Below are 25449 nucleotides of genomic sequence, written 5' to 3'. Positions count from 1 at the left end.
GACTTCCAAAATGAGTTTTTTTTTTGTAATCCAATTTGTTTAATGTGGAGTAAAATTGTACCAGTTTGAACAGCGCTTGAGTAAATGTGCTTATGTTAGATTAAAGTTAGGATTCATGAATGAAGGCTGGCAGTTAATAGCAGTTATAAGCGCCTAAATGAGTCCCTGTCGATTATTTCAGCCCATGGGCGCTGATAAGCTTTATATAATTTATTAGAGTTAATTTCCCCAGGTGTAATCTTATAAGTGAAGTGTATTAGTGTTTTCCTCGAAGACAGTATATGTGTTTATTTAAAGCTTCCGGGTTTCAGGAGCGTCTATGATGAAAATAACCTCCAGCTGCAGCTTTAAGATAAAACAAACAGAGACGCTGCTGGTAGGTTTTCCCACCGCGATCCTCCCTCCCCCTTCTCTCTCTCTCTCTCTCTCTCTCTCCCCGTGTCTCTCTCTCTCTGTGGGACCCAAACTTGTTTCAGGAAAAAGCGCCTGAACATATTTTTTTCGCTCTCGCTGGTTGGAAGAAACAGGACAGCCGCCTCCGTGCCAAGGAGAAGGCGTAGACTTCCTCCAAACATTTCCTCCGCCATCTCCGCTTTCGAGACTCAAAGTTTTGTGGAATCTTTGTAAAGACTGAGAGTCGTTTTTCTATCCTTTTTCATCCCACCACCACCTGGTTTTTGTTTGTTTCTTTGCTTTAAAGCATCAGACAGGAGGATTTCTCCAGCTGAACTTTCGCAGACATGGACTGGGGAACAGATCTGTGGGTAAGTTTGACAGCTGACACAGACGAGGAAAAGAAACACCTCCAACATCCCTTTACAGTAGTTCGTCCTGCCATTGTTATCCTCGGCACAGTTTGTACACTGGGCTCCTGTTTTTCCACGCTAGGCCCGGGTTAAGTAATCCTGAGACAACAGCAGGAGTGTGTCTGTAAAAGCTGCAGCCTGAGGAGGATTTCGCAACTCCTGCTGCTGCATACCTTATCATGAGCAGGGAGGAGAGAGGGGAGCTTTATGACCCTATCTGGCCACCTTATCTTTACACTGTGGACTAAAGGTGTACTCCACTTTTTACTCTATCTTTACACCTTCTTGCATGCTGGGACCTGAGGTCTTTCTCTGTGTCAACACTCAGGAAGTGCTGAAGTGTCTGGCAGAGTTGTCTTTCATGTTGAAAGCTCATTTGTGGCTGGTCAGTGTCTCTCAGCTGTGACCATCGTCAGGTCAGACTCCTCTTCATCACTCACACCACCAACAGAGCCCTTATGTGGGGTCAGGGAGCATTAAAAGTGCAAGAAACATTAATTATTGTTTTGATTAGCTTCCTCAAAAGTAAGTAAGTAAGAATTTGCCTTCAGATTCCTTGTTTTGTCCACCCAGCAGTCCAAAAGCCAAAGACATCCTGTTTACTACCTCATACGACACAGAAAGGCAGGAAATCCTCACATTTGAGAAGCCGAAACAAGAGAATTTAAGACTATTTTCAAAAGTAAACGTTCAGTTATCAAAACACTCTACACAAAATGTAAGCCTCACAGAAAACATCTGTAACTTCACAAAATCAAAGTTATACGGGAGACCAAGTTTGCCATCGTAAAACTGTTTTCTTTAGCTGTATAGTTACTGATGATCGACTTATCACTAAGAGACCGATTATGTCATCTTGAAACCAACCAAATATGTGGAATAACCTGCGAGTTCTTTTACCGTCAGTGTTTTGGTTCAGTCAAAGTCTGCAGACTGAAATATCTTTAATAGTTGTTTTAACAGAAAAGCAAACACGACTTATTTTCCTAAATCCTGCTGTGATTGTGGTCGTAGTCTAAGTACAACCTCTGAGATTATTCCTGTTACACACAGGCTGTGTGAGGCTGTCAGGCTGTTTGACTGTTAAAGAGTTAAAGTTGTTTGTTGTGTGTTTGATGAACGGTGGATTAATCAGACTTTATTAGGAAAAACCAAAACAAATTGCAGCGCGAGTTGAAACTTTAGGTCGATTAATTGGTTAGTCAGAGTTTAAATCAGAAGTTAGTCCTGTAACTAACAAGTATTTTCATTCATTTTATTAACTATTAGCCAAGTGATAAATATCGATTAAGGAACAAATTTTTTCTAAGAGATGTCTTAGTATTGCTTGTTTTGTCTGAACACAACCACAAAGTCTGAATAAATTTACTTTATCACATCTTGCAAAAGACAAGCAGCTCGATAAGCTGGAAGCAGTGAACTTTAGGTACTTATGCTTATCTGTTATCAAAACAGTTGCTTCATTATCTGTTGATTTACTAACAAATTCATCATTTCCCTTTTATAATAGCAGCTGTTTTGATTATCAATCAATCTATAAGTCATATTTAAAGTATAAATGTCACACTGAGCTGTAGTTCCAGCTTTGATGTGCTGCTCTTTTTAGTCTTAATCGATCGTAAACTGAATATCTTTGGGCTGCAGACAAAACAAACAATTTGAAGCCGTCACCTTTGCTATAAGAAATACATATTCTAACATTTTAGTGATCAAATACTGTACTTCTTTAAGAATGAAAAAAATAACCTGCACATCTTTTTGTAATAAGAATAACTAAGTGTCAGCCGACCCTCCTCACTACATGCTCACGTTAGCCTTTTTTACACTGCGGTTCCGCCTCAGCGCCGTAACAAAGCACATTTTGCATTGGACCACGCTACGCTGACGAAGCATAACGTGCGCGAGGTGTAAGCAAACCGCGCGTGCTTCAAATACACACACACGGCGCTGTTCTGCCCTGCCGGCTCTGCTGTTTACACAGACGCCGCTTCGATCCTGTTACGCCTCTGTTACTATCTCCGATGCCGGCTCAGAGGCGGAACGACTTCGCCCGACCGTTCTGCCTCTGTGCGTTCTACATAGAAGACGGAACGTAACAGAGGCGTAATAATCCCGCCTTGAACTGGCAGTGTAAAAAGGGCTAATGAGAACGTATGTCACCTGAATACAATGCAAACAAATATAAAAGATAGTTTGAAGTAATTAAAAAGTAGTTTGAAAAGTGAAACATGCAATTCAATACAGTTCATCCCAACAGTAATATACACGATATGCTACATCAGTTTGTCCCAACTTGACACCACCGAAGCAGCGATATGATATTAACCTTTAATCTTATTTTTTGGTGAAGTGACCTCGACCTCTTTTACATCGTGTTTCATTTTAATGGTGTATAATGTGTCTAAATGACACCCCAGCAGCCCACAGAGAAGCAAAAGGCTAAACACTGACAAATTATTTCAGCCAAAACTTTGATCTTCTCGAAAACTAACTTTGAACGGAACATGACGCTTAAACTCAGGAGCCTCGGTCAAGTCTTTTGAGAGTAACAAAAGTCCCCAACGAGGACTTTTTCACTCTTAATACTCACTCTTCTGTCTTCCTAAAGTCTGTAGTGGCGCAGGCGCAAAATATATCTACAGATTACACCCACATTACTCCTGACATATTAAGTTTCTCTGGAAGCTTTGTGATGTCCAGAGACTCTGAGACACACACATCTGTCATTATACATATCAATAAAACAACATCATACCTGCACTTATAAAGGACTGACAGCTTTAAACCATGCTTAAGGCTTTGATGCTACAGTGACTTCCTGGTTGCATAGTTGGTTGCTTGAAACAAAAACAGGGACAGCCCCTTATACACATGCCAGTTCAAGGCGGGATTATCGCGCCTCTGTTACGCCTCGTCTTGTAAGTCGCACAGAGGCAGAGCGGTGGGGTGACGTTGTTCCGCCTCTGCGTCGGCATCGGAGGAAGTAACAGAGGCAAAACAGCGTCAGGGTAAGCGGTGCAGCTGGCAGGGCGGAACAGTGTCATGTGTGTGTGAAGAACGCACTCTTTGATAACACCTCACGTTTGTTTTGCTTCAGTAACGCCGGCGTGGCTTGGTTCAATGTGAAATGGCAAATGCGGCATAATGGCGGAGCTTCGTTGCGGCGCTGTGGCGGAATCGCAAAGTATAAAGGGCTAATGATTCGAATCAACCAATTACACTTTATCAAAGTCGTTATTATCCGGAATATTCAAACAATCAATCCATCAAACAACTTTATAAGTCAGAATAGGGTCAATTAGTTTGCACTGACAACAAATACATTATACAAAGAGCTTATATATTGGAATTAACCTGTAAAACATCATTGAAGGGTCAGTGTTTAAACTGTCAGATATTTAAGTTTCAATGGGGCTAAATTACTTTAAAGTATCTCGTAGTCAGTAAGAACTTAAGACAGACTTAGAGATGGATTTACAGAGACTCTGTTCCTCTCTGTCCTGCTGTTTTGTAGCTTTCATTATGACTGAGGTGCGCCAGAATCTGACCTCAGATCAGCCTGGATCAGGAAACTGCTGCTGCTGCTGCGTCACAGTGAGGAGGCGGGACTAGTCCGACTGGTTCCAGGCTTCAGAGAGGCCCCTGGGACCGTCAGTCACAGGGCGGAGGTTCACACTGAGCTAATGATTATCTCATTCCTGAACCCTCTCTGTCTCACTATCAGTATTTCCTCCTCTCCCACAAACACGCAGGAGCAGTAATGGGGCGTAGAGGCTAAAGTGGTGAAAACATGCAGGAATACATCTCACAGATTCGTCCTCAAACTGTTTAATCGTTTCATCGTAGGCAGTTTGCTTCTCGTCAATCTGATTTGCACAATCGCTCGCCTTCCTGTTGAAAGTTTTTCACAGCAAAATGTCTCTTTCTCTCCGTTTTCCCCTGGTGTTTTCTGATCCTGTTCCTTCTCTCCCAGCTCGCTCATATCCAGGACATTTCTAACTATGTTACTGTATGATCTCCATTTAGCTTCCACACTCCTCTGAGGACTTCGTATCTGTGCCTCTGGCTCTGAAAGGCCTCCACACACACACACTCTCTCTCTCACACGCACACACACACACACGCACGCACATAAGAACTAGTAAAAGGTGGAGTCTGTCTTTGTATTTCACAAGAGACACAACAGCAGAGCCGCCCTGTTGCTTTGTGCCCTGATTCTGGTGTATTTTGTTGTCACATTCGTCTTCACTGTCTTTCATGACACGGTGTAGATTCAAAGCAGTGAGAGAGGATGAGTGTTACCTGTTCAGCAGGTTTCAGTCTGTGTGTGTGTGTCGTTGAAGGGACGTGTATGAAGCGCAAGAGAGGAATGTTGAAAGGAGAGTTTGCTTTATTCTCCATTACACCTTTGTAATTTTAGTGTGTGAAATATGTGTGTGTGGAGAGTTATTCTAAGCTTCCAGTTTCCATTAATGGCAGACCCACAGCCTGATGAAATGTGATGCAAATACAGTGTAATCCAATTAGAGGTGAAAAAGTGCTTAGTCGATCGACGGAAAAATCAATTGGCTGCTGTTTTAATAATGGATTCATTGTTTCAGCAGTTTTTTAGATCAAAAAAATGTCAAAAACAATTTTAAAAATGGAGTAACTTTGGCTTGTGGGAAACTTTGATGGGTTTGTTTTGTTTTTACTGCACGTCTCTAAAGGAGAGAATTCATCTTTTAAAGAAAATGTTCTTGCACTGCGTGGTGGCAGTTTACGCATTATAATTATCGCAATCACATAAAGCAAAAACATGTTGCACCTACGCCGAAAGTGCAATAAATAAACAAATACTAAAGAGTGCATATTACTTTTAACTCTTACTTTCTTCGTCTATCTGCTGTTCTGCATGTTTTACACCTGTGGTTCTCAACTAGTGGGTCGGGACCCAAATGTGGGTTGCAAAGCTGCTTTCAGAGGGTCGCGGATGTCTGCTTGGAAAAAAAACAGTTGTGGCGATGTCGATGCTGTGCTTTTATTTTGAAGGACATGGGTTTCCTATGACCTGCAGTAGTGGTGTAGTTTAGTCACACTCCATGTATCCACTGATTGCATAATCCCAGCTACAGTTACATTCTTGAAACCTGATGAGCCCTACAGTAGCGGCATTTTTTGTTGCACGTTGTTAGCATTTGGGGCGGCTGTGGCTCAGTGGTAGAGTTGTTGTCTCTCAAGTGGAAGGTTGGCGGTTCGATCCCTGACTGCCACAGTCACATGTCATAGTGTCCTTGGGCAAGACACTGAACCCCAAATTGCTCCTGGTGACAAAGCCACCGGGTATGAATGCATTGATCCTTAACTCTCAGATGTACATCACTTTGGACAAAAGCGTCTGCTAAATGAAATTGTAATATTATAGCATTTAGAAGTAGAAGAAACATTTCCCTGTAATACACTGCCACAATTTTGCTTGACCTTTATACTGCTGTGTTTTGTGATGCTGACATACTGTGATGTTTTTGTCCCAGGTCCAAACTGCACCATTTTTCATTAAATATATTTGAGTGGTTGAAAAAATCAAAGATTTGGGTTGTGATGTGTCATCAAGGATGTGGTTGTGGGTCCTGAGGCGAGACCAGTTGAGAACCACTGTTTCACACAATACCTGTGTTTGCAACATGTCCCTCCATCCATTATCTATACCGCTTATTCTGTTCAGAGTCGCAGGGGCGCAGGAGACTATCCCAGCTGTCATTGGGCGAGAGGCGAGGTACACCCTGGACTGATCGCCAGTCAATCACATAGAATCAGACAACCATTCACGCTCCCATTCACACCTGAATGGATGGACAAGTTGGCGTAAACTAAATTGACACATCTTAATCTGAGGGTGGCTGATAGCTAGCTTGGGTGGCATCTGAACACGTCAAAATGATGGCCAGGGCTCCGTCCTTTAGGTAACATTTTCACATGCTGGGTGAGAAAGCAGGGCTTGTTTGCATGAAATAATTTTTCCTATTAATTCTGATTAACTCAGACTTTTTCGATGTGTTTATTGTGAATGCTCATATTTCGCAGCCCTAGTTGGACCAGTTTTGTTTTGATGCCAATGTTGTGTTACACCTGGCTTTGCGAGCCAACATTGGCATCCAAACGTGATGAGTCCGACGCATGTGTGCTGCTCGCTGTCATTAGGTGTAAAGCCAAGAGCAGTAAAGAGCCAGGTAGTGCAGTGTGAGGGTGTTCTTCTGTTCCTCTGTGATTGTGAACTGAAAGTTGGGCAAGTCAGAGTATCATCTAATAAGTAGATTATGAAAACATTGATAATGATAGCTGCACCAGCCCTAGAGGAATATCTCAGTGCAGGTGCGCAGGTGTTTTATTTATCACAGCAGTTTATTAAAGCCTCTTATTCTCTGTTAATCTCTTATTATTAGAAACTCTATTGGAGGAGAATTTGAGGCAGAGACATCAGTGCATGTTGATTTTCAATACACTCAGTAGCCTTCAGATTACAAGGAGTAAATAATGAGGATGACCTTTCACAAAAACAAAAGATAGTACAAGTATTTTATGAAAAACTAATGAATTGTAGCCCATTTTATACAAAATCCTGTTTGTTTTGGCCTTTTATGACTTTATTGAAAGAACAGTCTGTATCAATAATTACTTAAGTTTCACAAAAGCCAATCAGCTAATCACCTCATCACCTCAGCAACAGTACTGTTCAGCTCTAACGTGAACTCTCTAATCCGCTGGTGACAATAAACACTTCCCTTGTGATACTCCGTCAGTCCGCTGCAGCCAGCTTCACTTCTTCTTCTCTTGTTTCGATGTTTCCTGAGTTTGTTTTGCTTTCACTCCTGTTTTCAGCAGATAAAGCACATGATAATCTTTGACCTTAAACTCACTCAGTTTCATTGTGTGTATCTTTAGTGTCAGTGTTTGTATTGTCTTGAATTTGCTACGTGTATAACAATGGCACTGATGTAACCGCAAATCCAGAGTGTTGGAGTACCGAGGCCAAAACAATGAAAAATCTGTAATCATCAGAAAGACTGCGCCGTGTCAGTGTGTTAGAGTAAAGCTCAAGGTGTTCCTCATTAGATGTCTCCATTGTTTGTGTGCATGTACATGTACAGAATGCAAACATGTCTTCCTCTCTGCTGATCCTCTCTTAGGACCAGTACGACCACATCGACAAGCACACCCAGTCAGGCCTCGACCTGGTGGAGCGATACATAAAGTTTGTGAAGGAACGGACGGAGATAGAGCAGAGCTACGCCAAGCAACTCAGGTGAGTTTCTGAATGTTTGTTTATATTGACATGATTTTGGATCAATTGTGTTCATGCATTTATGTATGTGTGTGTCTGTTTCTTTGTCGCTGTCTAACAGGAATCTAACAAAGAAGTATGCCAAACGAGGAAGCAAAGAAGAACAAGACTGCAAGTGAGTGTAAAGGAAGATTTCCTTCTTAAAAGTAACATTTAATTTTGGAAGAATAGGTCTTTTATTTTAAATAGAAGGAAACAAAAGCAAGCTTTTCATTTCTAGCTGACTATCGTGGATTTCGTTACCTAAAAGGCAAGTGTAGCTACCATGTCTTATCCTATGTAGCTAGCTAGCATGAGGTAATGTAGACATTGAAACTGTGTGTGTGAGTGCTTTGAGGACCGACTATTTAAGGGTGGACTCTTTAATGTTTTATGCTGACTCTTTTTAAAATGAAAGTCCTCTAAAAGGGTCTTAAATATTGACACGATGGTTACATAATGCTAAAAGGCTAGAGCGACAAGTCCCAAGTAAAACAAACAAAACAAGTCATTATGAAGACATGGAAAAAGGCTTAAAGGAGCACTATTAGTGTCATCATACAGTAATGTGACTAAAAGTAGATTCTATTTGTGCTGATTATGCTTTAATGTCTTTATTTTTAATCTTAAAAAATAATTTCAGGAACAACTGATGAGTGAAACGAAACACAGAAGTTTAGCCTGCGTTTCTGGGGTTTAAACTTCCCCATTCCCCAGAAATAGCAGGACTATTACTTTCATCCTTGATATAGTAACATCTTAAAGGGTAGATGTTGCAACTCTTGAAGGGCATTTTCTAAAGAAACCTTTAACTTCACCAAATAATGTAGTTAACTTAGAAATTAAGCTAGGTTACTACTGTAGTATGTTAGCTAGTTAGCCACACATGCTAAATTTACAGCTTAAGTAGATAAACGTACACTTTAATCCACAAAACTATGTGGATCCAAAAAAAACAGGCCTTTAAAATGTATTTTTATGAAGAAACCTGTAACTCTACTAAAAATACAACCGTATTTAACTTCAAAATGATGCTACTACTGCACGTAGGCTACCGGTAGTAAGCTAGTGTGACAGACATGCTAGTGTTTGCAGCTTATGAGCACACTGTTTAATGCATTCCTTCCTCTTATTGTGTGTTTTTGGTTTCAGAAAGAGACAAACAGGAAACCATCCTCTAAACTCTTGAGATACAAACTACAGAACTTATTACATCACAATGTGCATTATCTCACATGAGGAGATAAACAAGACTTGACACGCATGTTGTGCTTAGTTATGGTTGCTAAGCGCTGTTTAGACACTTTCAGTTTTAGGCGTAGTGTAGTGCACAGTCAGTCAAATTTTTCTTTCTCCAGCTGTGATGATTTTCCTAACTGTCCGTCCTCCCTGCTGCAGATTCAGCAATCACGCATCATTACAGGAGATCCTGAACGAGCTGAACGATTACGCCGGCCAACGGGAGCTCATCGCTGAAAACATGATCACAGGAATCTGTGTCGAACTTACCAAGTACCTTCAGGATCTTAAACAGGAACGCAAAACCGTAAGAAGGAGGAACATATAAGGGAGGAAGTGAGGGAAAGGAGGAACGGGGATGTTTGCAGATTGATAAATAAACTGGGTTATCATCATAAACTTCTTTCTTCCCCAGCACCTGTCTGATGCCAAGAAGGCCCAGCAGAACTTAGAGGGCAGCTTTAAACAGCTAGAGAGTGTGAGTCACCTGTTTCTGCTGCTTACAGATGTCTTCTTACAATCTGACTTCTTGCCTCTTGTGATATCTTGTCATGCAACAGGTTCACGTTGTAAAGCTTTATTATGCAGATCTGTCATTTTATATAAGTTCCTAATAGTTTATTTGGAAAGAATTGTTTATTTCAGCTCTAATTTTTGGGAGAAATACAGCCGAAGTTGTTAAGCTGTTGTTTAGTTGGGTTAAAAAGCTTCTTTTGACACATTAATTTCATTGAAACAAAACCCAAGTAAATATTTATTCATCGTACAGTTATTGTTTTCAACATCTACTCTTCATATATGTTAAACTGTATGCCTGTAATTGCACATTTGTTGCATGTTCAGCAGCCTGGTATGCACAGACTACAAGCCCCTAAGATAAGCAAGTGTTAATAATCAACACTTTATACTTTACCTGTAGTTAGTACCAACTTGCATAAATCTTTCCAAGAAACTCTCAGATCACTTTTAGTAATTTGCAGATCTGTAAAATAAAATGTTACAGTTTTTGCTTCATATCCTTAGTTTTAGAAAGCGCTTCTCAATACAATTAGCAAAGCGCTTGTCAACACACAATAAAAGCAGACAGACAAAAATAAAATCAATGACTAAAGTAAAATAAAATCACAGAGTAAAAGCTTTTTTGTAAAGGTGTGTCTCGAGTGATGCCTCCTTCATATTAAATTGAAGTGAATAGACGTTTATTTATTGTATTAAAGGCAGAAATGAACTCCTCTGGCAGGTTGTTCCAAAGTCTGGGACCTCTGACAGCAAAAGCCCTGACCCTGTCACCTTTTGTTTTCAGCCTAGACTCTGGAAAGGCCAGCAAAGCCCTACCAGAGGATCTCACACTGCGTTCTGGCTCATAGGGGGGGAAAGCTAATAAAATATAGAGAGGGGCTGGCCTGTGTCTGACCTTAAATGTGATACAAAGAATCTTAAAATCAATCCTAAAATCAACAGGCAACCAGTGTAGGGATTTTAGAATTGGGGTCATGTGAGCACATTTGTTTGACCGAGTCAAAAGCCGAGCCGCAGTCTGTAGGCGGTGGATTGATTTATGTGACTCTGAGATTTCTGCCTCCTTCATATTAAATTGAAGTGAATAGATGTTTATTTATTGTATCAAAAAAAATGCTGTAAAAATAATTGAAAAGCAACATCTTTTTGTTCTCTGTGAAAGTAGCGCAAACGGTGACGTTTGTGACCACTGGAAGCACAAGCTGATGTATATTAGAAATGTGGTCCCTATTTTCATCGTATAATGAGAGTAATCATTAGTTGCAGTCTCACACAAAACACTCCAAAATTAGATCCACTCACAAAAACAGCAAAAGCCTGCTTTAATAATAATATATACAATTCACAGAGGATATTTATTTTGCATTGAGTCCTTTTTAAATTATTAACGCACATTTTCCAGAGTTTACTGCTTATTAAGTATTTTGAATTCTAATCTAAATACTTCCTTCACTACTGCAATCCCTCAAGTCTTAATAATATATACAAAATGGATTGTGTTATGGATACTAATGAAGTCATTAAATACGACATATAAACCCTTTTTTAAACAGTTTAAGAAATAATACTGTAATCTTCACTTATCCGGGGGTGGCAGGCCTAATCAAAGTAAATCTATCTCCAAGCGTGACCACCAGAAGAAAGAGAGTAAATATATCTGACTATAATTTGTAATAACTAACCCTTTAACACATGGTATCATCATTTACATTATTTGGCGAAAGGTCCCCTTGCATTTGTAGTATGTCCAGTGGGACCGAATACCCTGACTTCTGCATTTTTGACACGACTGAAGCTCCATTCATTATTCATGTATATTAAATTGTGTGTGCGTGTGTTTGTGTCCATGTCTGCAGACTAAAAAGCGCTTTGCAAAGGAGTGGGGAGAGGCTGACAAAGCCACGCAACAAGCAGAGAAAACAGAGAGCGACCTCAATGCCACCAGACTCGATGTGGAGAAGGTAAACACACACACATTTTACACACACGTGTGCAGCAGCACTGAACTCGTTCACCGTTTTTAATATATTTTTTTTGAAAAAAAATCCTTGAACTGTCCTTGTCTGTCTCCCTCCCCGTGTCTCCCGTCCCTCCCTGCATCTGTTCCCACATTAATCCTGTTTTGAATTTTGTTTTGCATCTCTTCATTTCGCCCTCTTCCTGCATCCTTTCGATCCTCCCCGCCCTTTTCTCTTTCGTCCTTCCACCTTTCTTTTACCTCTGAAGGCCAAGCAGCATGCCCACGCCCGCACACACACGGCGGAGGAGTGCAGGAATGACTACGCGGCTCAGCTCCAGAAATACAACAAGGAACAAAACTTCTTCTACTACACAGAGATACCACAGATCTTCAATGTGAGACAAAAACACACACATATTCAAAACTGGGCATAATACAGAACCAAACACTCCCTTGTATTATCTTTCAAAATGTAATCATTCTCCAGTGTTTTCATAACCATTCATAAGTACAACGTTTAATCACAGACAATGCAAATTACAAAAATTTAAGGAAGTAGTTGTTTGTGTGCCGAACAGAAAATGCAGGACATGGACGAGCGGAGGATTCGGCGGCTGGCGGAGGGTTACAGCCAGTTTTCAGACATTGAGAAGAAGGTGCTGCCCATCATCTCTAAGTGTTTAGAGGGAATCTCTGCAGCAGGGGTCAAAATAAATGAAAAACAGGTACATTTTTGAAATGTGTTAAAATGTTTAAGACATGAGGACTGTGAATTATCTGTCCAGTGATGTATCTAAGACCTCTTTCACACTTGGTTTGGGGCGAAATAACTACAGAGACACATTGGGATCCAATTAATCAAAGTAATTTAGATAGTCCCGCTTTTAGACCACATACTTTCTGTTTGTAATTGCTAATAATTTCCCTTATGTGGATGTAGTGAAGATTTTTTTTTTGACAGCAACCAATGCTCAGAAATTTGGAGATAGAACTGAACATTGAAATGAACGCATACATATTGGTGCCTGAAACAATTTGGGTTCTTAGCTAGCGCTTGCAAAACAAATCTGGTGACAGACTGTGGCAGAGCTAATAATAAAAACTACATTTAAAACACCACTGACTTTCTTCCTCTACAGTACGTACACATGTTAAATAGTGGTTTTCTTGCTCAGACCAATACACCTCCATACAGCATGGCGATGCAAGAGAGCATCAGCGACGAAATCAGCTTGATTCCATTGTTTCCTGTAGATGAGAGCAAACCACACGTCGCTTCCCGTTCGCCAGAATGACCACGCCCCCTTTTGGGGGAAAACAAGCGCTGTTACAGTACTGGCCGTAGATTAGAAATCACTTGCAGCACCAGCTTGAAGCTCCTACATCAGATTTTGTGTCTCAAATGGGGGGAAAAACGACTTTCACAAAGGGCAAAGGAGGGTCAAAGAAGAACTCTGTGGCTTCAGGCTGCTTGAAAGTGGTATACTGTGGGACCCGGTGTTGTGTTCCCTACTGGTTCTGGAAAAAACTGGTATGCCTAAACCAGCGATCGTTGTATTTACAACTGCAGGAGCTGCAGTCTCCAGATTTTTCACACATTCGGAAACAAAATTAAATTTTATGTTGCATCTCATGTAAAATGTGGTGAAAATCGTTGTGTAAGTGAGCACTTCACCAAAGCTTCTTACGAAAACTTAATGAAAAAAAACTTGGATGTAGTTACACGACTAGTTACACCAAACTTATGTAAGGAAATACTCAATAATATTATAATTTTAATCCTGTAAGTGCGGCTATATTAACCACAACATTGCAGCCTACATTACTACACTACGCATCGCGACAAATAAATACTTTATAACAGTGACGATCTAACTCAGGTAACACGGCTTAAATACACACAGTAGTCTTTGTGATGCCAGTTTATGACACCTCCGTTCACAACATGGGGACGTTCATCATTTATGATGAAGGCAGTCATGAGAGGACACTCATGTTCACCTATAACTCTGATTATTTTAATGTCAAGGCGCCGATCGTTGATCAGAAAAGTCACGATACATCTGTTTGCTGACTGGTTATTGGATTTGGGCACTTAATAGTGTTAAAACTGTACGCTATTCTTATTTTAAGTTATTAAATCGTCAAAAACCCCAGGATTCCTATTTACCGCCATTCATTTTAGAGGGACTGCTTTCACCCAAAAGAGGGCGGGGCCACAACTTTTGGGCAAAGTACCTGGATGGGTTACTCTCATCTACTAGAGTGTTCTAACTGGCTGCTAGGCGACGCAGCGCTAGGCGACGCAGCGCTAGGCGACGCAGCGCCAGGCCTTTTTGACCCGGACGCCCTGTTTCTATTTTTATTTCTGTCGCTCACGTAGACAAGCACGAGGAGCCGTTAATTGATGAAGTTCAGATGAGGAGTGACCTGTACGATATCTCCTCATTTCACTACAAAAGTCTAATTAAAGTGGCAGTGACATCATTTCTGTTGAAGAGCATAACATGAGAACATTGCAGTATTTGTGCTTGAATGTTTTTCACAATTAAGTTAGCTTCAACATTTCATGTGACCTTCAGTATACCGTGGTCACAGTCTTTAGTAAATATGCGTTTATATAAAACATAGATATAACCTAACATACTTTTAGCAGCCTTAAAAAATCCAGTACCAGGCGGACTCGATTGAAAACCTGTTGGTAGCTCTGAGACCACATACACAAAGCCAGCCCTTACTCTCTCTGATGTGAGCGTCTGTTTGTCTCCCTGCAGGACTCGATGCTGTTCATAGAGCAGCACAAGTCTGGCTTTGAGCGACCTGCAGATGTGGATTTTGAAGACTACAGTCAAGGAATCAAACCTGCAACCTCTGACTCGAGTCTCAACCCTCCGAAAGTGCGTGCCAAGCTCTGGCCTTTCAGCAAGAAGCACAAGGTGAATATTCACTCTGCTTACTTTAGAGTTGCTTCTCTTTGAGTTTGCATAACAAGGGCAGCGTCTCAAGGAGGAGATATTCACAGCCTCTCCCTCTCGCCCGCTTCACCTGCTTCTGACAACCTGAAAATCCTCTCTGTCCTGTTCCTAATGCGGCAAAATTCAGGCTAAAATTACCCTGTTATTTCTATTACATCTAACTTGTTTAAACTTGCTTTTTGTTAGTCTTATTTAAATCACTTCATGCTTCTTATTTTGAAATAAATGGGCATGAGACTAGAACATTAATGAGAGCAAACATAATTAAGTTCTGATTAAACTGGCCGTTTTAATTTAAAGCCTTAAAATCACATTCTAATTATGAAATTAAACCCTAAAAAACTTTTTTTAAAGATTAAAATTCACTCTAAAACCAGAGACAGAATTGAATAATGTGAGTTCAGTAATTGGATTTAAATAATTTACATATAATTCATGAACTCGCTCCAGTTTAAGTTTAATTGCATGATGCAAGTGCATACATTTTCATGTTTAAATCAGTACGCCTTTTAGATGCTACACAAAAGAAAAGGTTTATTTGTCGTCTCAACATTACATCCTCCTTAGTTTTAATTGAGTGCACCGTATTACTCCTATGTATTCTATTGGTCGGTACATGTAGATGAAACTGGAGAGAGGGCATGACCTGAGATTGACTTGTGTTAAATCAATTGAAGTCTATTTGCGGACGTTCTCTCAGTGAGTCTCTCACTGAGTATTATCTGATGAGGAGCTAATGTCAAAAGGTCAGAGTTGTACCTTATAAACCTTTTTGAGAGGTAATCTGCAGGTGGCTTTTATTTATATTATAACAAAACATTTAAATGCCACCACGATCAATACAACTTTGTGGCTTCGGGTGACAAGTTTCATTCATAATGGCATATTTAAGTGCCATTTTTCCATCAGTCTGATAACAGTCAAATACATGAAGTGTAGTTCCTGTTTTTGGTAATAATATTCCAAAACATTTAGGCTTGGTTGTTATTTGAATGCACATAATTTTGCTGTATATTTGACCCTTTTTACCATGTATAGGTGTAGGTATAATTATTAATTGGAAGCACTTCAATTGTGATAATTATAGAAATATATTCTTGAAGGGTAAGGCTGGACTTGCACTGGTTATCAATACTTTCCTGACAATTTGACTAAAAAGTAAAGATAATCTCCTTTACACAAATGTGTAGTTTGATTTTTAAAAAAGACTAATTTTCTAATATTACCGGTCAGTGTAGGTTTAAGCACAAGTTAAAAACGGGACTAAATGATGCATCTGTTGGGGACTATTTTCAGCCGCGGATTATCACAGACTTTACATGTAAGGTATTCATTTTATTGATCGAGTCCAGGACAATGTATATGATGCATGTCATAAAAAATAGTGCTTATCATTGGGTTCTTAATAGATTTTGGACAACAATAGAGGTCTATATGGCTCAGGGGAATAAATTAAAGCAACCTTTGTGCAGAGGATCAGTTAATTGTTGGTTTTTGTATTAGTCGGATTTGTAGTCTTAAAAATATGTCACCTTTAATAACCTTTAATATCCTTTAATGACCAACATGTCTTTATTTGAAATAATATAATTACACAAACTTTTCTCTGTACATGTCTAAAAAGGGATGGTGTCATGTTACAGCTGACTGGATAAACCTGAACTATTGCCAGTTTGACAACTTGTTGGACATACATTTTGAGACGCCGTTAAAGTACTTAAAGGTCATCAGTCTAAACCATTAAAAGGGCAGAATATCTTGCTTTTTCTCTTATTCTTTTTGACCATTGAAGAAGTGCAGAAAGACACTCACACGGTGTCACAACAATGCTTTAAAACAAACACACACACATAAAACTCAACACACATTCCAGGCATGTCTTACCCCACCGCCCTGTTGCCCTAGGGGCCTATACTAATTCCAGTCTGCTGCACAGACTTGTCCTAACACCCTTTGCTCTCTCTTTAACTCTTCGTCCTCTTTACTACTGAAATCTGTGCATCTGTTGACTCTCTTTTTTCTTCTTTCCTTCTCACTACCAGTGTAATTTTCTCCCTCCTTTGCTCCTCTTCCTCTGCTCCCTGTTTCCTTCCCCCTTCAGTTTTCCCCTCCTTCTTTCTCTCCCCCATCCCCTTTCCCACCGGGCAACCACCCCCTCTCCCTCCCCCTCTCCAAGCTGCAGCACTCCCCCCTCTCTCTCTGTCTGAGAGAGTTTAATCGCTCTGTAAAACCGAGGATTTCCACCTTAAAGTTATTACACAAACAGCATCGGGTGAGTGACGACATCTGCACGGGTCCAAGCCACGTCCTACCCTTCTGTCCTGTTCTTGAATGTCTCCCCAGCTGTTATACCTGAATATTTGTACTTTGTCCCTGTGCTTTTGTGCAAAATAATGCCACTCAACATATTCACATGGCAGCCATTTTGCTCTTATGTCACACGAAGAATGGGAAGTTCTGTTGATATGCTATACTGCTGCACAAGATGCTTAAATGTTGGAAATCTAACTAGTTATTATCATTTTATCATTTCACATTCGGTAACCAACTGAAAACATAACTGATAGTGAATTTCTGTAGGGACATGGGGCCATATTTCAAGGTAAAACAACATATTTTAAAACCCAATAGCTATTGTTAGACAACAGCTAACGTTAGCATCCATCCACGTCCGCGCATTAACCATTTGAATGATTTTGCATTATGTAAGTGGTTAAATGCTAATGTTAGCTGTTCCTAACTACATTGCGTTACATAGTAAATAAAAGAAATGCTTCATCCAGTGAGCATTAAGTCAGTGGTTGAATGCTAATCTTAGCTAACATTAGCATTTAACCAAGTCCTAGCTAATATAACCATTTGATAATGTTATATGATATGATAGGAAAGGCATAAATTAAATAACAGAAATACATATTACAGTAAGCATAATTTCTTTGAATGCTAATGTTGGCTAACGTAAGCATTTACCACTTAATGAAACATTACTGTTTGATAGTGTTACATAATAAGATAGAAAAGGCATAAACTACGTTACAGACATGTGTTCTTATACGCCTAATGTCAGTGGTTGAACGTTTATGTTAGCAAACGTTGGCTTTCTACATCCTAGCTATCATTACAGTTAAATATTGTTACATGATATGATAGGAAAGGTGTAAATTAAATAGAAATAATTCAGTGGTTGAATCTAATCTTAAAGAACTTTAACAATCAACCACTTCTTAGCTAATATTACTGCTTGATAGTGTAACATGATATAATATGAAAGATATATATAAATATGTAAATTTAATAACAGAAAACGTGTTCCAGTTTGCATTATGTCAGCGGTTATATGCTAATATTAACTGTAGCTAATGGGTTTTTGAGTATGTTGTTTGAACATGAAATATGGTCTGATTTCCATCAGGTTTTTTAACACCATTGTCGCTTCAGTTGCTGATTAATCAGAAAGCAGTTAAAGGATACGGACTTGTCAGATTCCCTATGTTTACACCCATTGGAAACTGGGACACAGCGATTTTACCTTCCCATCCTGAGTGTGCTCAGAAGGAACCGCCGTGTGAATACAGTGAATGTTTGTATTGTAGAAGTTTCATAACCATGTTGTGTTTGTTGTGCATCTATCTCCTGTCTAGAATACGCATGCTGAAAAATACATGGTAACACTTACTAACGTTACGTAGAGGGTATTATTAAGAGGTGTATGAACGTACTCTGGTGATGGTTTCTTCTAAAGGGGGAAATATGATTGATGGAGTAACTTCACACAGGACCATGCTGCACTGACCTCAGTGGGTGAAAGGGTATAGCGGCTTGATCATACCAAAAAGAGATACAGTGAAATTAATCCTTACACATTTTTGAGAAAGTGCTCGTGGCTTCTCATATTGCAGGGTTAGTTGGTGAACAGTTGTCTTGCCTGCAAATTTAAGGGCTTAGGGTTTCCTTAATGTGTCAAATAAAGAGAATATTGAGTTAGGGAACAGAGGACCATGGTAGCATAGATACTAGTGCGCTGCCAAGCTAGCAAGTTAGCTTGCCAGAAACATGCTAACACTAGACAGTCACTACTGCTTCCAAGTTCTTTCTGGTTTGTACATTTCACTCAATAAAGAGTTTTTGAAAAGGAAAGAAGGCATTGAACCACATCTATAGTTTCTCAGTGTCATATAAATTTCACTTAAAGTTTACATCCCCACAGTGGGTGTGTCTCCTGTTCGCATCAAATTCACTAAAGTAAGGCTACTCATTTAAATGCAGGTGCAACCTGGCTTCACATGAGCTGTAACCACAGATGGGTGTGGTCAGGTTTACTGTGTTGAAAGCACATGTGGTCCCCGCTATTTGTCAGTGCAAGTAAGATTATTGAACTGTTTGAAGTTACTTTTAGATTTTCATAATCAAAAGCATTTCTCTCGTGAGAAAGGGCAGGTAACATAATCAACCTTCTCTCCAAACAAAATTACAGAGAGCCAAGTCTTCCTGTGATGCCACAACAAGAACAAAACAGCAAGACTCTAATATTGCAAATGCACACAATGTCTAACATATATTTCACTTAACAACAACAGTCGTATCTAGTCATGCAAATAGATTTGGCTTAAGCCTCCAGCCCACGACAATGGAGAAGAATAAATCAAAATGTTGCATCTACAAAATCAACAGCAACATTTCCTTTCAGAAATAGTTTGCTGTTACTTTGGATTATTAAAACAAACATTTAATTTGTCTCTTTCGTGGAGAATCATTTGTGCTCAATGTACCCTTTAATCAAACCCAAGATATTCAATCAAATCTTTAAGATATGTGATTTAAATTGCTAGAATTCTTGCACCTGTGTAAATGTGCATTTGTGTGGCCTCACAGGGAAAAGAGTCTTACTTGTTTATGTCTATGGGTTGTTATATAGTATGCAACAGCCCAAAACACTGCAAAATTCAGTGGTATACTCATGGGATGTTTGTCATGTTCCTCCTCCTCTGTGTAATGTCTTTGTTTTCCCATAACTACTGTCATACTCTGAAAATTGTTACCTTGACACAAAATATTTATGTGTTTTTTTTAATGTCTAATGGCCTTATTAGCTGTGGGAACAACACAGAAACAGGGAGGAGTGACATCTGCTGGTGACCATTGATAAGGCTGTCTAAAACAGGATGCATAAGACAATTACTGTGTTTTTGTGTTGTGTGTTTGTGTGCGTGTAGCCCCCTGCTGCAGAAGATTTCTCCCACCTTCCTCCAGAGCAGAGGAAGAAGAGGCTGCAGGCAAAGATTGATGACATCACCAAAGAGCTACAGAAGGCGATGGACCAAAGGTGACGACATGAAAACATCATGACAAGAACCACCAAGGCCTTAAAACACAGACTTAATAGCATTTTGTGATAATGAAATAACAACAAATGAAGCAGAGCATTAGTCTGCATTCATTGTTGGATTAATGGAAGTTATTTAAAGCAGTTTAGATGAAACCTTACTTGCTGGTATCCCTCATTTGACCTAATTAGCCCTACATTTTCAAAAAATACATTATTTCCAGGTACGTTTGTGGTCTTTTAGGAACCGAAAGGTTCTTTAAAGTACCTGAACCGTTTCTAAATAAGCAGCAGCTGATGTTGAGTTTGGGACAAGCTTCAGATGCATACATTTTTTGATTATAAAACACATATAACAATAGATAAACTATGTGGCCAAAGTCAGCCACATGCTTCTGTTTGTGTTCTTGTGGTCTGGGAATGTTTTAATGCTTTGGGCTTGGGCTCTTAGTTTCAATTAGAGAACAATAGTGTGCTTCTAATATTGTGGCAGCAGTTTGAGGAAGACCCTTTTCCTGTTTCAAAACAACAGTACTCCTGAGAACAGAGCCGGGTCTGTCAAGAAATTGATTTTATAGTTTAGTGTGGAAGAACTTGCCAGGAAACTTTCTTAATGAGTGCTTCCACTTATACAACAATAACACCTTTCTCCCCTGTGTGACCTCAGCGAAGCTCTGGAGAAGATGAAGGGTGTATATGAACAGAATCCACAGATGGGAGACCCCTCCAGTCTGGAGCCTCAGATCACAGAAACAGCCCAGAACATCGGTCGCCTCAGGGGGGAGCTCGCCAAATATGAGGTTATCACACATACACACGAGGTTACACAAGATTACAACATTTGTGCAGGTCTTAACACCTATCGCTGGTTCATTACAGACGTGGCTGTCGGAAGCAGTGGGAGGAGAGGAGTCTTCCAACACTATCAATAATAACACTCAACATAGGTAAGACATGTTTTAAAGGAGTAGTTGGACATTTTGGGGAGTACACTAATCGCTTTCTTTTATATGAGAAGACTCAAATCACTCTCATGTTTCTTCCGTACATGTAATGTGTCAGCCCCTACTCACTGTTTGTTGTACAAAGCAACCAAAAGAAAAACACAGACACAACCAGAGCTGCTCAACAGCCTCTTTAATCTTTAAAATGTTCTGAAAGCTGGGAGAATCTACGGTCTTTAATGAGCTGCGATACAATGTGATCCACAAGGGTAAAAGAGCTGACGGTACTGCTAGCTTGCAAATCTTGCTAATTCTTTCTCAGTAACGGCAGACAAGCTAGCAAGGCTAGCAAAAGGTATCTTACTGACATCTTACGCTGTCTTTGTCAGTCATGCATTTTAAATATTTGTCTTCTACCTAGGAGACAGCTGTTCAGGTTAAGTGTGACACAAGGACGTTATATTTTGTGTCAGTATTTATTATTTTAGAAAAAAACATAATCTTTTCCTTAACCTAACCAAGAGTTTTGGTGTCTGAACCTTGCGAAACTGTAGCTGTTTCACAATGATAAATAACAGGTTAGAGACATTGTGAAACTGATGGTTACTTTTGGCACGAAAATACATGGAGGATCATGATTTGTGCTAAAATGATAGATAAATGTTGAGCTTTGTTTCATGCTGGACTCTAACTCGAGTAACCTAAGCTAACTTCTTGTGCTTAGCCCCGTTCAGCCACCTCACACTGCTCCATGCATAGGATTTCTTGCTCTTTGTTCCAGCGTTCACAATAACAACCTCAACGTATAATAAAGAAACAACCCGTACAAATCTTGTGATCGTTCTAGCAAATGTAGGGTCACAATTAGCATTAGCGGCCTTAGCGGAGTCTCCCACTAGACGTGCAGGATGTGGTACTGTCAATGTTAGCAGACAACAAGTGGAAACTCCAGGAAGTCACTGCACAGGCCAATAAATACCCTGACACATAATACCCCGGAAAACACCCTGTAAAAGAGACGGCTTTGGGTTACCTTTGGACAGAGTCAAGCTAGCTGTTTCCCCCACATTTAAGTCTTTATGCTAAGCAAAGCTAACTGGCTGCTGGATGTAACTTAATTTTTGCTGTTCTGTTATGAAAGAACTATCAATCTTATTATCAAACTTCTGTGAAGTAAGTGAATACATGTGTATGTGTCTGGTCGAATACATGAAGAAAATTAAATGAGACATTTTTTACGTGTATTTGTATGTCTTTATGTGTATTTCCAGTGTTGTAGCAGCTGAAACCACTCAGAACATCTACACAGAATTCGAAGACGAGTTTGAAGACGTAGAAACTCCTATTGGCCAGTGCACGGCTCTTTACACCTTTGAAGGTATTTTATAGTATTCACAGTCAACTCCTTCATAACTATATCTCATTTTACTCTTTTATACGAGTCTTTTGTGTGTTTGTTTGTGTGCAGGCAACAGCGAGGGCACAATTTCCATTACGGAGGGAGAGCTGTTGAGTATAATGGAGGAGGATAAAGGAGATGGATGGATGAGAGTCCTTAGAGCCGGTGGAGATGAGGGCTATATACCTTCATCCTATGTCAAACTTGGCCCGTAACACACACATACACACACTATACACACTGAGAGCTTGCGGTGGAAAGTTAAGAGCCAGAGGTGAATACAAAGTCATCCACGATAATTGGAGCCATTCTCTACATCTTTTATCTCAGCCAGTGACGTGTATGGTGAGATGAAAGTGAGTGATTATAAAGCTTGTTATCAGAGCTGATTGCAATTATCCCACACTCCCTGTTTCTGCCCGCTGCAGCCGCAGAGTCTGTCTCTAAACGCAGATAGTCGGTCCTGTCTGATCTTTATAGATTTCAGCTCTTTTACAACCAAACTTTTGAATGTATACCTGAACTTTTTCGTCACAGCGTTAAGTGACGACTCATGTAACATATTCAGCTTCATTTTGGCTAAAAGCGTTTCTTTATGTTGATATATCCGCTCACTTGACTTTCCCACTGCACTTTTTCAGTTTGTAACACCAACCTTCTGCTAAAACCTTCTTCCTGACAGGATAATGTGACTTTTTTTTATCATAGTTATTTGATATTTTATGGCTTTTAACTGGATTAAAACCACTACTAAATATGGAGTGCACAAAATGTTAATACAGCACAAGCAAGGATCAAGACAGGACAGAACAACTCGAGGAAGTGCCAAAAAACGGCTTCAAGTTCGATCAGACAGGTTTTTACACAAAGAAAGTAAATTCTGTAGCTCGGTCTCTGAGTTGAAATAATATTTAAAGACTTTGTGTATTGATATTGGAACCAGAAGCGTCCATATTTAGACAAGAAGGTGGCTAACTCGAACTAGCTTCAGACTGGTCCACACTACAAGATTTTTAAAATCGTAACAGATGTTGAAAATTTGAGCGACCCCACACATGATGACAAATAATAGATTCAACAGTTTTGTTCCTATAGTGTGTGGAGAGCAACAATATGACCAAAGCAGCACAGAACACACTAACAGATTCATTCACCAACAACCAGAGTCCTGACACTCAAAATCTCTCATGGTCAAACGCTACTTTAGAGTAAACAAAGATGGCCGCCGCCGAGCAGGAATAATTGGCGCTGATGATTTTTTGACTACTTTTTACTGAAAATTCACAGAAAAAATTATGGATGAAGTCGTGGAGATGGCGTGAACATGGTCTGTACATGTTACAGCGCAAGTTGTGCTTCCTCCTTCGGTCAGCTTGCTTTCCAATCGGCTATCGTTTGGTTCCACGTTGACAATCCACAGAGTGCGTGCTCGGCTTTCCTCAGGGTCCCCCTCACAAAACGGGATATCGGATCGTAAATATTGCAAATGTTTAATACTTACGATTTGAAATCAGAGTGGCCCTGGCATTCTTCCGAGCAGCTCGGTGGAAATAAAATCACTCTTAACAGACTTCACATCACATCTTAGAACCATCAAAAATCAGGACTTTGCTTACTTTTGTCGGAAGGGGGGAATCGGGCCCAAAATCGGCTTGATTATCTTGTAGTGTCTACCCAGCTTTAGGTGACACTTAGCAGACAGCTGTAATTATGAATAACTACAAGCATTAATATAGTTTAAATAGGTGGGTTGTATAAACATTGACCCCCTGTACAGATTTTCTTAAGGGACCAAATCCTTTTATTGTACAAGGCTGTAAATGTGTGTTTCCGCTGTTGACTTGGAAACTTTAACATGGGGGTCTATGGGGATTGACTCGCTTATAGAGCAGCCTCAAGTGGCCATTTAAGGAATTGCAGTTTTTTGGCACTTCCTTGTTGGCTTCATTTTTCAGAACATGCAGCTTGGCTACAACCCAAAGAGGAATTTTATACTGAAAAGACTCCGGGACACCCTTTTAATCTGAGTAAGCTTCAGGTAAATTTTGAATACATGGATTTGAATCCCCATTACTTACATTTAAAGTGTTTTAGGAGCTTTAATTGCCTGTATGAGCAGGAGGAATACTTACAGCATGCAAGCACTGACATGCGAGTATTGTTTTAATATGTCCTCTGAAGCAAAATTTGCACAGAAACTTTGTAATGTTTTGTGAATTTAAGACGCGATGAGCAAAAGGAAAAGCGCACTGGCGATAAGGATCAAAGTTAATGCAAAGTAAAAAGAAAGAGAATCAACCATGTCATTCATACATATACACCTATTTTTTTTATCCTGCTTTTTTATGACCTTTTAACTAAATTTTAAATGAATTAATGACAATAAATATTTGAGATTCAGCTCCTCTGTCAATTGTTTAAGCACTTTTAAAATCTGATGAGTATTTAAAGATCCACTACAGACATATTTTAAGACATAAAAATACTATTTCTGTAAACAGTAACTTCTGTCTGTTATCCTTTATCCACCCCTTTTGCTTTATTGAATAATCCAGAGTCTATAAATATGGAAATATTTTTCATATCAAAAGGTCAAACTAAAGGGCGCTGGAGGTTTTGAGATTACACATCACACTTGTGTAAAAAGACAATGGTTAGTACACCCACATTTAAGCACAGAGAAACTCTCCTCTTTCTGCAGAAACAGTGAAACTCAAACATCCAGGAGAAATAACAATAAGCAACACACACGTTTGAGAGGAAGGGACATTTATAATTCTCACTCTCTCTGAGCCATATTATGTTTAGCCATCTCCTCCTCCACCGATCTGTCCTGCACTGGCAGATATTTCACAACATTTAAGGGTTTTTATTGTATAAACCATTTTTAAAAGGCTATTGTATGTATTTACTTGTATCGTTTGAGTCATAAAGTGAAAAGAAAAAAAAATGCTTTTTGTGATTTTTTTCTTTTTAATCTCATT

The 25449-nt window shown here is 39.6% G+C and overlaps 1 protein-coding gene across 2 annotated transcripts; it reads left to right on the top strand.

The window, feature by feature from the left end:
- Positions 1-481: 481 nt before the first annotated feature.
- Positions 482-25395, top strand: trip10b (thyroid hormone receptor interactor 10b). Of its 2 annotated transcripts, XM_069665653.1 has the most exons (15): positions 482-764; positions 7973-8088; positions 8189-8242; positions 9505-9652; positions 9761-9823; positions 11721-11825; positions 12091-12219; positions 12403-12549; positions 14599-14760; positions 18441-18464; positions 20013-20122; positions 20790-20922; positions 21002-21069; positions 22338-22444; positions 22535-25395. In XM_069665653.1, exons 1-15 carry the CDS (start codon positions 741-743, stop codon positions 22678-22680), a joined length of 1536 nt encoding a protein of 511 aa, XP_069521754.1. In that variant the 5' UTR covers positions 482-740; the 3' UTR covers positions 22681-25395. The 2 variants fall into 2 exon arrangements, with proteins under 2 accessions (XP_069521754.1, XP_069521755.1); XM_069665654.1 differs by lacking the exon at positions 18441-18464.
- The last annotated feature ends 54 nt before the right edge of the window (positions 25396-25449 follow it).

The sequence above is a fragment of the Semicossyphus pulcher genome, unplaced genomic scaffold (assembly GCF_022749685.1).
Source record: "Semicossyphus pulcher isolate SPU_LCO1_2020_fin unplaced genomic scaffold, fSemPul1.0.p SCAF_17, whole genome shotgun sequence".
NCBI classification, from domain to species: Eukaryota; Metazoa; Chordata; class Actinopteri; order Labriformes; family Labridae; genus Semicossyphus; species Semicossyphus pulcher.
Note: the sequence above shows the minus strand (reverse complement) of the source record. Positions and strands in the feature narration are given on the sequence as shown.